We start from the raw sequence: 12,128 nt of genomic DNA, 5'->3' as shown, positions 1-12,128 counted from the left end.
TACTAAAGCTTAGTAAAATTGTATAAAATTAATTTTAAATATGCCAATGAGGTTGTGAATTTTTTTTTGGAACCTTTCTAAACAATTGGGCAGAAACCTGCCTGTATACTTTTCCTTGCCTCTATAAATAAAAGATCAAGTTCAAGTTAATTCATGCCATTGTATTCCCTTTTACTATGTATGGGTGTGAAAGCTGGACATTGAAGAAAGCTGATAGGAAGAAAGTAGATTCTTTTGAAATGTGGTGTTGGAGGAGAGTGTTATGGATACTGTGGACTGCCAAAAAAACAAATCAGTGGGTTATAGATCAGATCAAGCCTGAACTGACCCTAGAAGTTAAAATGACTAAACTGAGGCTATTGTATTTTGGTCACATGAGAAGACAGGAGTCACTGGAGAAGACAATCATGATAGGAAAAGTTGAGGGCAGCAGGAAAAGAAGATGACCCAACAAGGGATGGATGGACTCAATAAAGGAAGCCACAGCCCTCAGTTTGCAAGATCTGAGCAAGGCTGTCAGATAGGACATTTTGGAGGACATTGATTCATAGGGTCGCCATGAGTTGGAAGCGACTTGATGGCACTTAACACACATAAATAAAAGGGTCTGGAGACTTGTTAAAAAAGACAGCCGAACATTTAAGGAAGGGTCCTGGAATACCCTGTGAGGTCTTCAAAGGTTCCTCTGTGACTGAGGACTTGTGAACACTACATTGGTTGACCGCTGCAGAGGATTCCCCCTCCCCATTTTCTTCTGTGATTTTGGTTATAAAAAATTGTGTAAAATATCCATTTCATTTTGTCTGTTTCACACACTTTCTATAACTGTTATTGGCTTCCGCCTTGGTGTTTAGTGTTATGTCTGCTTATATGTTTTTATTGAATTATTGGATATTTAATATATTCTAAATCTTTTAATGTTTTTTAAAAATCAATAAAATAGGCATCTGAAGAAATGAGATCTGACTCATGAAAGCTTATGCTGGAATAACTTTAGCCTTTTATGCAGGGACATTTCTCCACGGTTTCCCCCCGGCTGCTTCTGGGCTTCCTTTTGATTATGCATGCCTTTTCCGCCCATCAGAGGTCACTTCGCTCTCCCTGCGCATTTTGCCCGTGTTTTCCAGCTTCTGTTTTAGCCAGAATCTGGAAAATGTGGACAAAACGCGCTGGGAGATGAAGGCGATTTTTGACAAGCTGAAAAGGCATGCATAATCAAAAGGAAGCCCCGAAGCAGTCAGCGGGGGTGACCGCAGGGAAACGTTCCTGCATAAAAGGCCTTTGTTGCTCTTAAAAGTGCCATATTATTTCTGTTTTATTTTGGGAAATAAAATGAGGGCAGCGGCAGCACCATTATTTTGACTGTACCAAATAGCACCTGTTACAGTGATGCTTCCGTACAGATAAGAAGGTTAAAACACCAGTTTATGGACTGTACGATGGGTCTGTTTGTTTCAGTTTATGAAGGGAAAGAGAGTCTTGTTCTGAAGTGTCTGCCTTGCTCTGTCCTAGGAGCGCCTCTTCCTGGAGCCCAGGAGCATCCCTGAGGGGGAGTTCTTCCGACCTCGGAAGGAGGATGTGGAGGAACTAGAAGCAAAAGATTTCCTGGGATGTCCCAAGGTAGCATCCCCAGGCCTTTCCATTGAAGAAGTGGTATTCTGATGTTCTGAGCCTAGTACTCATTGAGGTGATATAGCCTTGAGTCCGGGCTGTACTGTTTCAGATTGGGACGGAAAGTTAACTCCTCCTCACCCATTCTCTGCATGAAAAAATCTAGATATTGGGGAGAATGACCCTCATTGACTTCTAACTCACTACTTGTTTTCTATCTGCGGGGCATTTAGTTATGCATGTGAACCTTCCAAAAGGGATGGGGAAGAGGCAGCCTGAGTGGTAGGGTGATAAACCAAAGTATAGCACGAGGCTCAAAAATATTAGAAATAGAAATGATGACAATACTTATTTCAGTGTGATAACAATCACTTCAATATATTGTGCATGTAAACTTCATAAATGTATTAAATGTTCTTAGCATGGCATTTCCAAGTAACAACAATTCAATAAATTTCATAAATACAATAAATATTCCTATATATAATTAATGGCAGTACGAATTACCAGCATCTGTTGTTAATTGTGTGCAAAAATGCTCTAATATAAAACCACAGACTGTACCAAACAGCAGCTAGTATTAATGGTAGAATTCAGTTGTGAACATCCCTGAATAGATTGAAACAGGCAAAATCACTAATAAGACTTTTCAAAAAGCATAAAGTAAATGATACCAATTGAAACCCCTCCACATGCACAATTGTATAAGCATATAAAGCAAAGGGGCCAGCTACGCTGTGAACTGAACTCTCATTACAAAGACAATAATGCAGCTGTATTAAACGCATGCACTTGGGTGTGCCGCTTGAAGTGTGTGTAAGGCGTAAGCTTATGGCTGTAACCTGTGTATCCCAAAGGAAGAGCCACCTAGGATCACTCTAAATGAAGAGGGTTAATTTGTTTTAAAAAGGAAAATTCTGAGATACTTCTTAGTCATGGTGGCTCCGTTGGTCCCACACAATGAGAAACCCAGAGCAAGTGGGTCAAAACTGCTGCCCGTCTTGCTGTCCTCTAAGGAGCTGAGATATGGCTCCTTCCCACTTCTGCCAAACCATTGACCCATGGGGGTTGTTGATCCGTTCCTTGCACTGCTAGCGCTGTCTTTAACTTATGCCAGAAAACAAGCTCGTGGAATCCTTCTAATTAAAGGGAATGCAAAATAATAATAATAAACAAGAGAAACCCAGAGCATGTGTGTCAAAACTGCTTGCTGCCCGTCTTGCTGTCCTCCAAGGAGCTCAGATATGTGGTCCTCCCTACTTCTACATTATTCTTGCAATAACCTTATAAAGTAGGTTGAGAGTGAAGTATTTATTTATTTATTGTCCTTACCTTTCTTTATTTATTGTCCTTACCCAAGGAGGGCCCAAAGCAGTTTACACGTTTTTCTCCCCTTCATTTTATTCTCACAACAACCCTGTGAGATAGTTTAGGTTAAGAATGTGAGATGGCCTGTACTGTACTGAGGTGGCCAACCTCCAGGTGCTAGCTGGAGATCTCTCGCTATTACAACTGATCTCCAGTCGATAGAGATCAGTTCCCCTGGAGAAAATGGCTGCTTTGGCAATTGGACTCTATGCCATTGAAGTCCCTTCCCTCCCCAAACCCCGCCCTCCTCAGGCTCTGCCCCAAAAACCTCCCGCCAGTGGCGAAGAGGGACCTGGCAACCCTACTGAGTGGGGGTACGGGGGCCTGGCACAGGCTGAAGGCAGCCCTTGGTGGTGAGCTAGGCCAGGAGAAGACCAAAAAGAAGACCTCTGTGGTACAGTGGTTAGAGAAGAACAAGAAGAGTTGGTTTTTATATGCTGACTTTCTCTCCACTTAAGGGAGAATCAAACCGGCTTACAATCACCTTCCCCTCCCCGCAACACACACCCTGTGAGGTAGGTGGGGCTGAGAGAGCTCTAAGAGAGCTGTGACTAGCCCAAGGTCACCCAGCTGACTTCATGTGTAGGAGCAGGGAAACAAATCCAGTTCACCAGATTAGCCTCTGCCGCTCATGCGGAGGAGTGGGGAATCAAACCCGGTTCTCCAGATCTGACTCCATCACTCCAAACCACTGCTCTTAACCACTACACCACGCTGGCTCTCAGTCAGACTGGGGTCTGGGAGACCAGGTTCGAATCCCCAGTCTGCCACAGAAACTTTGCTTGGGTGACTTTGGGCCAGTCATACACTCTCAGAATAACCTACCTCATAGGATTGTTGTGAGACTAAAATGGAAGAATGGAAAATGCTGTAAGCCACTTTGGGCCCCCGTTGGGGAGAAAGGCAGGGTATAAATTAAGTAAAATAAATAAATTGATTTAAAAACTTGACACGGGGATTCCTCTGGAGAGCTTCAGTCGAGATCCAATGTTTAACTCATAAACTCTGGTTTTGTCAACCCCTCTCTCCCCATTACAGGTCATCTCGTCTGCTTTTGAGGAAGATAATGCCAGCAGCTTTCAGGGTCTTCAGTCCCAGGTGAGCAAGGGGAAATGGGGGAGGCATGAGGAATAGCCCCAGGCAGGACTTGTGTGAGACAGACTGGGGCTTCCAATCTCTGCTTCTTGGTAATGTTCCTCTGCTTTTTGAGAGCTGCATTGGGGTCTTCCAACTCCCTATCAACAGCCTTTGCCATTTTTAAAAAAAAATAGTGTTGGAATAGAAATAACTGCTGTTCTTCTGCTTTTACTTTTAACAACTGCCTGGCATGCACAAATCCAACTGGTGCAGCTTTCCCCAGTAGGGTTGTCAACCTCCATGTAGTAGCGGGAGATCTCCTGCTATTACAACTGATCTCCACCCGATAGAGATCAGTTCACCTGGATAAAATGGCCGCTTTGGCAATTGGACTCTATGGCATTGAAGTCCCTCCCCTCCCCAAACCCCACCCTCCTCAGGCTCCGCACCAAACCCCTCCCGCTGGTGGCGAAGAGGGAACTGGCAACCCTATTTACCAGCATGCATTGGGTACATGCTGCTATCAGGGGCAGCCTTTCCCTACAAATACAATGACCGAAGTCAGTTGCACTGGTTGAATTTCTGCCATCCTGGTGACAGAACAAGAAAAGTGCCCACCCCCTCACCATTTCTTTCCATGGGCAGAGATCCGTGTCCCTTTGCAGGGTGGATGCATGTAGGGGCAAGACGTGATGCCTTCCAAACACACGCGTATTTGTGCAGTCGTTTTGCTTGTAGTCCCCACTAGGACACCATTACCTGTGGGCTGAAGGAGGCGCTGGGTAGAGAAACATGTTCTTCTTTTCCATGCTCGTGGTCATAAATGCAGTCTGGTTTTCTCCACAGGGCTGTTACAACCCTGGAATGGATCCTTCCCGGTGAGTGACAAGGCCACACAGGCTGGGTGTTTGGCTCTGTTTATTTTTAGTTTCATTTGAAGAAGACCCATAATGTTCAATTTATATTCTGCGTCATACCTCAGTGGCTTTGCTTGCAAAAGGCCCCAGTTTCCTCCCCAGCATCTCCAGCATCTCCAGTTAAATGTAGTAGGTATTAGGAAAGATCTTTTTCTACTTGGGTTTCTGGAAAACTGCTGCCAGTCAAAGGTGATACTAAGCTAGGAGGACTGATAAGGAAGATGCATCTGCTCATATATTTGTAAAGCACTATCCAAAGAACAGAATAGGACCACTCTGAATGACCACCACAGCCATAAACAGCCCAAAACAAAAGTCATATGATATTTTGTCTTAGGACCTACTAGATACAAAACAGTGTGTGGGTAGGGTTGCCAGGTCCCTCTTCACCACTGGTGGGAGGTTTTTGGGGCAAAGCCTGAGGAGGGCGGGGTTTGGGGAGGGTCGTCAATGCCATAGAGTCCAATGGCCAAAGCGACCAGTTTTCTCCAGGGGAACTGAACTCTGTCGGCTGGAGATCAGTTGTAATAGCAAGAGATCTCCAGCTAGTACCTGGAGGTGGGCAACCCTACATGTGAGTAACAGAGTTCTCCGAATTCTTGATCCAGTTGGATGTTTAAAGTAAGGGGGGAGGACATTTCTCAGGCCATAATCTGAAGGCTTTGTCTTATTTGTTTGTTTGTTTATTTAGAATATTTTTATGCTGCCTCTTCAGAGCCCAAAAACAGAAGCAGACCATTAAAAAAACTGATAAGCTAAAACCCCTAATTAAAACCCTGGGAAAAAAAGATGTGTTTTTACCTAGCGCTTAAAAAAAAGTAAAGCAGGTGCCACGAAAGCCTCAAGGCGAGGCTCCACCACAGAAAATGCCATGTTTCTTGTTGCCCCGTTTCATCTCTGAAGGCAGGGGCACAGAGAGCAGTGTTAACTGACAGGTTGAATAGCATGCGAGGAGATGATCCTCCAGGTAAGCAGGTAAGCATACTGTGTGAAGCACTCAGCAAGAATCAGGGTGCACCTTTGGCCTTCTTAGGGTTGCCAGGTCCCACTTCGCCACCAATTGCCAAAGTGGCCATTTCCCCCAGGTTGGCAACCCTAAGGCCTTTTGGAAAGAGGAAGCAAAGAATGGAGACATCCCACTGAAAACACAAAGCGCCAGCAGTTGATCAAGTCTCTTTCTAACATCAGATCCCCCAGAAGGCTGAGACCAGAAGAAAAACATTGAAGTCCTTGTATTAGCAATACTAGTATCATAGAGTTGGAAGGGGCCACACAGGCCATCTAGTCCAACCCCCTGCTCAATGCAGGATCAACCTAGAGCATCCCTGACAAGTGTTTATCCATCCTCTGCTTAAAGACTGCCAGTGAGGGGGAGCTCAACACCTCCCTAGGAAGCTGATTCCACGGTCGAACAACTCTTACTGTAAAAATGTTCCCCCTAATATCCAGCTGGTACCTTTCCGCCCATAATTTAAAGCTATTATTGCGAGTCCTATCCTTTGTAGATTTAATTTTAGTTGGGGACCAAGGTAAAAGAGTCAGTGAAGGCCAAACTGGATAGTATTACCTTGGGTTGTGGGGAAAACACATAAGCACAATCTTTTCCTATGTTCTTTCCCCTCCAGCTTAGGGTTGCCAGGCGCCTCTTCACAACCAAAGGGAGGATTTTGGGGCAGAGCCTGAGGAGGACAGGGTTTGGGGAGGGGAGGGACTTCAATGCCATAGAGTCTAATTGCCAAAGCGGCCATTTTCTCCAGGGGAACTGATCTCTATCGGCTGGTGATCATTTGTAATAGCAGGAGATCTCCAGCTAGTACCTGGAGGTGGGCAACCCTGCTCCAGCTGAACCCTCGTTTATTGGCTGAATTCAGGTGTTCTCAAGGTAAAAAGAGCTTGCGTCCACCGTGGTGAAGAATTCTGGAGGACTCAAAAGCTTGCTCACTGTTTTCTATCATTCGGGTTGGTCCTAAAAAGGTATTACGTGGACTTTGGTTTTTTTACTTTTGCTCTGAACTAGGGAGGCTAAGCGCAACCTCAGCCACAAACAGCATGTCTCTGGCGACCTCTAGTGTGTATTCATCACAAAGGATTTTTAGCTTCCAAATCATTGCATCTGATGATCTAACATGGGTTTCTCTAACCCCAAAAACGTCTGCTTCAATCTGTTGGTCTCAGGCCTGGTTTATACATTACAGAGAAAGATGTAGCAGAATGGGACTCGAGAGGGAATACACAGATTGAGTCAATACAATCAACAAGATGGGACATTCAATAAACTGCGAAATAGGATTTGGGTTGTAGATCCAACCAGAAGGAAAAAAAAAAAAACTGAAGCAAAGCATTAACTGTTAAGATGACACATTAAATGATGCAAAATTGCACAGTGTCAGCCAACCCACAGTCCCCTATAATTCATCCAAGTAATCTTGTGAATCCTTTTGTAACAGTGCTACCCTATCGCCTGCATAGAAAAGCCCTCTTGAATAATTTAGTTTTGCGTAGTTTGCATGATTCAGTTTTTGTATAGTTTAGTTTGCGGAAAGCCAAGAGAAGTGGGAGCCTTCTTGATCTCCTCAGGCAGGCCGTTCCACAAGTTGGGGGCCACAATGGAGAAGGCACATGTACGGGCAGCGGTTGGCTTTGTCCACTTGCAGGTTGGCACCTGCAGAAGGCCTTGCTCAGATGTTGCCTCATCGGCAGACGTGAATTTGTTTTACCGAGAAAAGGAACCTTTTCCCCCCCTTGCAGAAGAGTCATTAGCTATGGAGCTGCTAGGACCACCCAAGAAACTGTATTAACCCTTTCCCACCCGTATTCCCTCTGTACTACAAGAGGGCTGGGGGCGGAAGTGGCGACAATGGAGGGGTTAAAGGGGCAGGGCCAGAATGCACAGGGTTTTTTTTTGGCAAGTTCTTAGCCAGTGTGTCCCCATTTCATCCCTGAAGGCGGAGGTAGCAGGAGCCGGCTGTAGAATCCGGCCCCGATCATGCGGAGCAGGAGCAACTCTGGCATGTGGCTGGATGGCTATGCCCGGCTGGTGCAGCAGACCATCCTGTGCCACCAGGTGGGCGAGTACGCCACCGGTTGGATGCCTGCTTGCTTGCCCGCACCGGGGGGGGGGGTCATCTGGGGCAGCTGCCTGCTTGGGGCTTGGTCAGCTAATTTTTAAGTTGATAATTCTGTATGGCCCGCGAATGATTTTATAAATATCCAAATGGCCCTTGGCGGAAAAGAGGTTCCCCACCTCTGCTCTAGTCATTGTGCTCTTTGGCTGTATATCCAGCCCAAGAGCCACAGGCCAAGAGCCTCTGGCGAGACCTTGCCTTTAAAAAGCATTGTAGGTTAAATAGGTTTCTAGCACAGCTTCTCCACTGGCATTAGCTTCCAGCTGTGCTGAATCAAGGGCTGAATTAAGATACTGAAACCCTCAACTATATCAAAAATCCCCACAGAATTAGCAAAAAAATTGGTAATTTAGTAATTTTTAGTCTTTTTATATTTAGAGGCCCCTCATTATCTGAGGCCCTAAGATGCAGCTTATTTAAGTTTGTGCATAAATCTAGCTCTAGCTGGACTACACCTGGGTGGGATAGAGAGAAAGAAGACTCCCTATTTGTATCAGAAAAGAGGATCCCCTGTTTTTATGCAGACATAAAATGCAGGCCGGGGGAGCTGCCGTTGCTAGTGGGCAAGGTGGCGATAGGGCTATTGAGCTGAATATTCAAGTTCTAACATTGGGATTCCACTGTGCTGTCCGGGCCCTTGTCCCAAAAGAGCTGTATGTATAATGTCAGACATTCTGCAGGTACAGCTTGCCCCTTTGCTAGGCTAAGCTTCATCTGCTGGATCTGCTTCTCATGCAGAAAGCACAGGAGCCCTGCTGGAAAAAAAGGCGTATCGGCAGTTGTGGGTATGTTTGCATTTTGCTTAACTTTACTGTAAGAAATCGTCTGATGGTTCCTTTTCCTCTGCAGAGAGCAAGAAGCTGGATACTATTACCTGGTGGCCTCTTACTACCCTGAGAGGGGCTGCCCTCTTAAAGCCGGCAGCGTTGTTTACATCTTATCAATGGGCCCAGGGAGTCATGCAGCAGGCATATTTGAGGGGCAGGTGAGTACCTGATACTCCAATGGATAGTGTATGTCAGGGAGTTCTCTAAATGCTGCTCGTGAATGGGGCTGGCCCTCTTCAATAATCTGAGGCAGCAGGATTCTACAGGCTCCAAGTTCACTGGGAAATCCCTAAGAGAGAACGCAATTGCTTTGGAGCAACTGGGTCAGAGAAGTGGGGACAGTGTGTGGGTGTGTGTTCATGTCCACACTTTTCTGACTTCATCCCTTTTTTTCCTTGCTCCGTGTACATGGATAGAGCACCAGTGCCCATTTTTATGTCTTGTTATTAAGGTTCGAGCGGTTTTCTGATTTGAGCTCCTTGGCCACACTGCTCTGTAGAACAGGGGGAAGAGAGGAGGCAACTGGGAAAAGCCCTTGAAGAGGAAATATCATTCCTGGAGAGCCAGCGTGGTGGTGGTTTGGAGCAGTGGTCTGGAGAACTGGGTTTGATTCCCCACTCCTCCACATTAGCGGCAGATGCTAATCTGGTGAACCGGGTTGGTTTCCCCACTTCTGCACATGAAGCCAGCTGGGTGACCTTGGGCTAGTCACAGCTCTTAGAGCTCTCTCAGCCTCACCTCCCTCACATGGTGTCTGTTGCGGGGAGGGGAAGAGGGGGCGATTGTAAGCCGGTTTGAGTATTCCTTAAGTGGTGGAGAAAGTCAGCATATAAAAACCAACTCCTCTTCTTCTTCTTCCCCCTCCCCAAGTGCAACAAGTTGTGGATCAGAAGGGGGTGTCAAAATTAATCTCTAGGCAGCAAAGTCGTTTGATGTGGCCCTGCTTTTGAAACAAGCAAACAGAAGGTCTGGTGACAACCATGGGGATTCTGAGAATCTGAAAGGTTTCTGAAATGTCTATCTTGTAGAAATCCAGAATGCTTTCATTGCACCCACTATGCAGATTCTGAAAGTTTCTGAACATATTTAATACTACTCAACTCTCATTCAGGATCCCTAAAGTATATATTTTAAAAAACCCCAACAACTGTACAGTTCAAACCATCTGAATATTCACAATGCCTGTATTTCTATGATGTTTTCTTCCAGAGTCCTGTGAGACAAAATCACTGACCTAATTGTTCAGTTTAACCGTTGACTGTTTGTTGGCTGCTCATTGTTCTTTGAAGACTACAGATTCCATGGTGCAGTTCATCTCACAGGAATGCATGATGTACAACAGCATTAAGTGTTCGTATTAATGACTATAAATCCTATGTGACAGTACAAAATGCATATTCACGACAACTTACAGCACCTTCAGGAAAAGTGCTTCTCATCCCCATACTTGGACCTTCCCAGAAATGTCCACAGATAAATTGGTTAAGTTTTGCTTGTGTTTTTCCCCTCAGAAAGTGTGCATCCCAATCTCCCACCTGGAGCCCATGTGCCCTGCTGGACATAGCAAAGGGGTAAGGTGGTATTAAATGTTGATGTCTTCATTGAGAACCCCCCTCCCCAGTTTCATCATTCCAGAAGTATCTGTTTTCGCAAGGAACTGGGCACGTTTCAATACTCCCTTCTCTGTATTCTTGTAGGAAATCCACAGTGGGATCCCCCTCCCCCCTGAGAAAGTGCCCCCTAACCGGCCCCCTAAGCTGCAAAGGATGCAGCCACCAGGTCAGCAAGAAGACCAGAATTTGTGGGTGTGGCAATGCTGTGTTTAAATGGAGGTTACTTTTGACTCAAGATTCGCTGGGGGATTTTTCACGGAGCTTTGCAGTGGTTTCACAGCCGGTTTGCGTCGCTGCAAATTTTTGGTTATGCATGGCTGCTCTGGTTTTTTTTGGAGCAATAAAAGCCGTGTTATAACTGGGACAAGTCAAACCACTTTTGCGCCGTTCTTTCCTGTTACTGCGCAGTTTTTAGCTCGGAGCTCCATGAAAAAAAACTGCCTTTGTTCCTTGGTTTGGAACAATTGTCCCTGCCCATGCCGGCTAATTTCTCCTCCCCCAAGAACGGCGATTGGCTGGGGGAGTTTTGCGCTCGGACAAGAATACCGCCCCTTTTGCTGCCTGCCTGCCTGCCTAGAGTCCTGGCACTTCTCTCCCTCTGACCCGGAGGCTGGCGGGCGGGCAGGCTGCACGCCTTCCCCGCCCCTCGCCCGGGATGGGCCTTGGAGCTGGGCCCACACCTCCAAGCCCAAGGGGATGTTGGACGGACGGCTCCAAGGGGAGACCGGCGGGGCCACGCCATGTGTGCCTCGCGTGCTGGGGGTGGTGGTGGTGGCAGCTCGGTCTAGGGCAGCTGGACCCGTGGGGGGGATGTTCAAGGGAAGGGGCTGTTGGCCCCTCTACCCCAGCGGGGAGGGGGGATTTTTGAGAATTCGGATGGGAAAAATGTGCATCCTGAGAGCGGAAAACCCAAGGCAAAACTCCCTCCCATCACTCTTCTGAAGAGGGGCGGCCAGTCTGCTCTGGGTCTCCCTCCTCTCTCTCGATGCACTGGGGCAGGATCAGGGCCAGCGCGCAAGCCAGGGGCCTTCTTTCCTCTCTCCCCCCATGCACACTGGCTGGATAGGGGCCGGCGCGCAAGCCAGGAGCCTTCCCCTCTCTCACGATGCACTGTGGCCGGATCAGGGCTGGCGGTCAAGCCAGAGGCCTTCTTTCCTCTCCCCCCCCCCCGCCATGCACACTGGCTGGATTGGGCCGGAGCGCTAGCCAGGAGCCCTCCTCTCTCTCACGATGCACTGGGGCCAGATCAGGGCTGGCGCGCAAGCCAGGGACCTTCTTTCCTTTCCCCCCCCGCCATGCACACTGGCTGGATCACGGCCGGCGCGCAAGCCAGAAGCCCTGTGACGGCGAGTGAAACAAACATGCATTAAAGACCAGAGACACATCTAGTAGGGGAAACCAGATTGCCCCGAGTGGTTGTCCACACAGCAAGCACCAGGAACTGGGAACTGGATGAGGGCAGTAAAATAGTGCTGTCATTAGTGGGAGGTTTAAAAATAGCCCCTTTCCTGTCCAGATGATGTGCAAACATGCTTGAACTGCTCTGTTTTTGGAGAGATTGTAAAACAGTAGGTTTGGGAATCCTTGGAA

The 12,128-nt window shown here is 47.0% G+C and overlaps 1 protein-coding gene across 1 annotated transcript in view; it reads left to right on the top strand.

The window, feature by feature from the left end:
• Nucleotides 1-12,128, top strand: part of NOXA1 (NADPH oxidase activator 1) — a 28,826-nt gene that overhangs the window by 10,081 nt on the left and 6,617 nt on the right. The window contains exons 5-10 of the mRNA XM_056860063.1: nucleotides 1,513-1,620; nucleotides 4,018-4,077; nucleotides 4,903-4,934; nucleotides 8,948-9,083; nucleotides 10,437-10,496; nucleotides 10,623-10,704. Coding sequence (XP_056716041.1) covers nucleotides 1,513-1,620; nucleotides 4,018-4,077; nucleotides 4,903-4,934; nucleotides 8,948-9,083; nucleotides 10,437-10,496; nucleotides 10,623-10,704 — 478 coding nt within the window. The remainder of the gene's footprint in view (nucleotides 1-1,512; nucleotides 1,621-4,017; nucleotides 4,078-4,902; nucleotides 4,935-8,947; nucleotides 9,084-10,436; nucleotides 10,497-10,622; nucleotides 10,705-12,128) is intronic.

The sequence above is a fragment of the Euleptes europaea genome, chromosome 14 (genome assembly GCF_029931775.1).
Source record: "Euleptes europaea isolate rEulEur1 chromosome 14, rEulEur1.hap1, whole genome shotgun sequence".
In the NCBI taxonomy this organism is placed as follows: Eukaryota; Metazoa; Chordata; class Lepidosauria; order Squamata; family Sphaerodactylidae; genus Euleptes; species Euleptes europaea.
Note: the sequence above shows the minus strand (reverse complement) of the source record. Positions and strands in the feature narration are given on the sequence as shown.